Source organism: Sinocyclocheilus anshuiensis, unplaced genomic scaffold (genome assembly GCF_001515605.1).
Source record: "Sinocyclocheilus anshuiensis isolate Anshui unplaced genomic scaffold, SAMN03320099.WGS_v1.1 scaffold1957, whole genome shotgun sequence".
Lineage (NCBI taxonomy): Eukaryota > Metazoa > Chordata > Actinopteri > Cypriniformes > Cyprinidae > Sinocyclocheilus > Sinocyclocheilus anshuiensis.
Genome location: NW_015537935.1, coordinates 892741 through 895091, shown reverse-complemented (window position 1 = coordinate 895091; position 2351 = coordinate 892741). Strand labels below are relative to the sequence as shown.

Below are 2351 nucleotides of genomic sequence, written 5' to 3'. Positions count from 1 at the left end.
ATAATATCCTGTTGTCCCTGTGTACCACTGTGCTTACCTGGATTTCTGGTTTGGGTGTGTACAAAGTTTTAGCCTGAATTGTTGAAGGTGTCTCTTCATCTAAGAACTTCAGCACAACGTCAGCCTTTGAGAAAAATTAGGTCTAATAAAGACTAAATCCATGTATTTTTGTAAGGACAATGACAATTCAACATTAACAAACATGTCAGAAAAAAGACAAAAACAACACCGCACTTACAAAAGTCTACTTCAAGAGTCCAGAGTTCTCTAATGAAAATAACTGCCTTACCACATTCCACAAAATGGGGTTCTCCAACGTAGCGTCTCCCATCATCAAGTAAAGAGCATAGGTGCCAGAGATGGAGTCAAACTCTGTCTTTCTCTCAGTTGTGTCCAGCTCAAACTTATACAAATTCTTACTGTCGGGTTCAGCCACAAACACGACCTCCTGACCTGTCTTCTGGTTGTGTAACCTCACAAAGGTCTGAAAGCAATGACTTGAATCAGTTCATTCAAATGTTTTTGAACAGTGCATTTGCTTGGAGTGAGATTTTGATGACATGGGCTTAATCAATGAAAGTTTTAAGAATCAAAACCTCACAAAAAGGCTTGTCTCTCTAATGAAGGCAAAAACATAAGACCATAAAATGAAGGCAGAATTTTTTCACTTGTCATGCTTTATGCATAAAAGAAAAGCATTTTGGATGGGATAATCACCTGGTGGGGGGTGAGCTCCACTCCTGTGGTCTCATCAACTAACTGGAACGTCATGGCAAAGTTTTGATGGCTGTCTGCCATAAAAGATGCTTTGGCTTTAGTTGGATATTCTACTCTGAAAGACAGAGATCAAACATATGCTGGCTCAATTATATAATAAAATGAAAATTCATCAAATAGAGCTTGATAAAAGTTAATCTTACCTGGTAGTTTTGGGGCCAATGCTCTGGTCCTTGTCCACAACAGACAAATCCATGTTGTTGATGGCAACTCGGGTAGAGACCTTTACCTTGAGCTGAGAAAGTAAATCGAACAAGTTTCTATCTAAGGCTTTAAAAATCACACAATACAATAAGAAATTATTTCAATCCATTAAAATGGACACTCGTAAGTGTGAATATGCTGGAAGAAAGAAAAAACTACAGCAATTACAGTAATTGTGCCTTTTTTTACTTTGTTCAGTGAAAGTGGCCAATGACTTCTCCACAGCAAATGTGACATGCTCTTGACCTTATAATTGTACACTGAACAGTCAGAGCAATTATTCTTTACATAGCTACAATGTGAATGAACACACTCTAGACCGATTAAACGTGAATGTTGAGTGAATGAGGAAATGAATCACAGTTCATTGCAACAATTAAAGAGTTAAAGCTGAGGTCAACACACTGAGGTCACGACAAGGCACGACACATAAGATACAGAACAGATACAAACAACTAAACTTTTGATTTTCCTAGCACGTTTCAAGATTCAGTTAAGTACCTCAACATGGTTGGCAACAAATCGGCTGTCACCAGCAATGGCAACAGAGAACTGATAGTAGCCACTCGCTGGTTGGCTGGCCATGAAATTCAGCTCAAAAACCTCTCTGTGAAACAAAGGACAATCTTTAAAACACAGGAAATATTTCCAAATTAAATTATCAATGTTGTCAGGCATATTACTTATCCAGAGTTTGGAATTCTTTTACGAAGTTAAATATTCAATAATAAAATATTAAAGCACTGTGCACACTACATAAAGGGACAGTGTTTCACACTTGTCATGTTTGGTTCGATTAAAACGAACCCTGGTGTGATTGCTCTGTTAGTGCGGTTCATTTGAGCATGTGTGAACGCTGCCATCCGAACCCTGGTGCGCACCAAACAAGCGGACCGATGGTGTATTCACACCTGTCTTGTTTGGTTCGATTGAATCAAACTCAAGTTTGTTTCCCCCCTTGGTGCGGATCTTTTGAGCACGTGTGAATACAGCAATCGCACTCGGATGCGGACCAAACAACCGCACCGAGACCCAGCTGAAGAGGTGGTCTCGGTCCGGTTCCAAACGAACTCTGGTACGCTTGAGAATTTCTGTCTAATGAATGGATGACCTTAAGCACACGTGTGGTTTTGGTTACAATTTCTGGTTCACTTGCAAAAAGGGCAGTGTGAAAGTGAACCACACCAAACAAAAATAATCAACATTGCATTTGGTCCGGACCAAAGCAAGTGAACTAGCGGACTTTCCTGGTGTGAATACACCCTTACCTAGGGTCTGGCGATCCCAAGGGGTTGTGCTGGGGGGGTGCTGTGAAGAAAAAAAACAAACAAACCTGAAACCCCCCTGAGATTTAAAAGAAAAAAAAAAAG

General features: G+C 40.0%; 1 protein-coding gene across 2 annotated transcripts in view; it reads right to left on the bottom strand.

Moving 5' to 3' along the window:
* Positions 1 to 2351, bottom strand: part of rpn2 (ribophorin II) — a 28395-nt gene that overhangs the window by 10558 nt on the left and 15486 nt on the right. For both annotated transcript variants that reach the window (XM_016447284.1, XM_016447292.1), the window contains exons 9-13: positions 1483 to 1588; positions 921 to 1012; positions 718 to 832; positions 290 to 484; positions 38 to 124 (exon numbers count right to left, since the gene is read on the bottom strand). In XM_016447284.1, coding sequence (XP_016302770.1) covers positions 38 to 124; positions 290 to 484; positions 718 to 832; positions 921 to 1012; positions 1483 to 1588 — 595 coding nt within the window. The remainder of the gene's footprint in view (positions 1 to 37; positions 125 to 289; positions 485 to 717; positions 833 to 920; positions 1013 to 1482; positions 1589 to 2351) is intronic.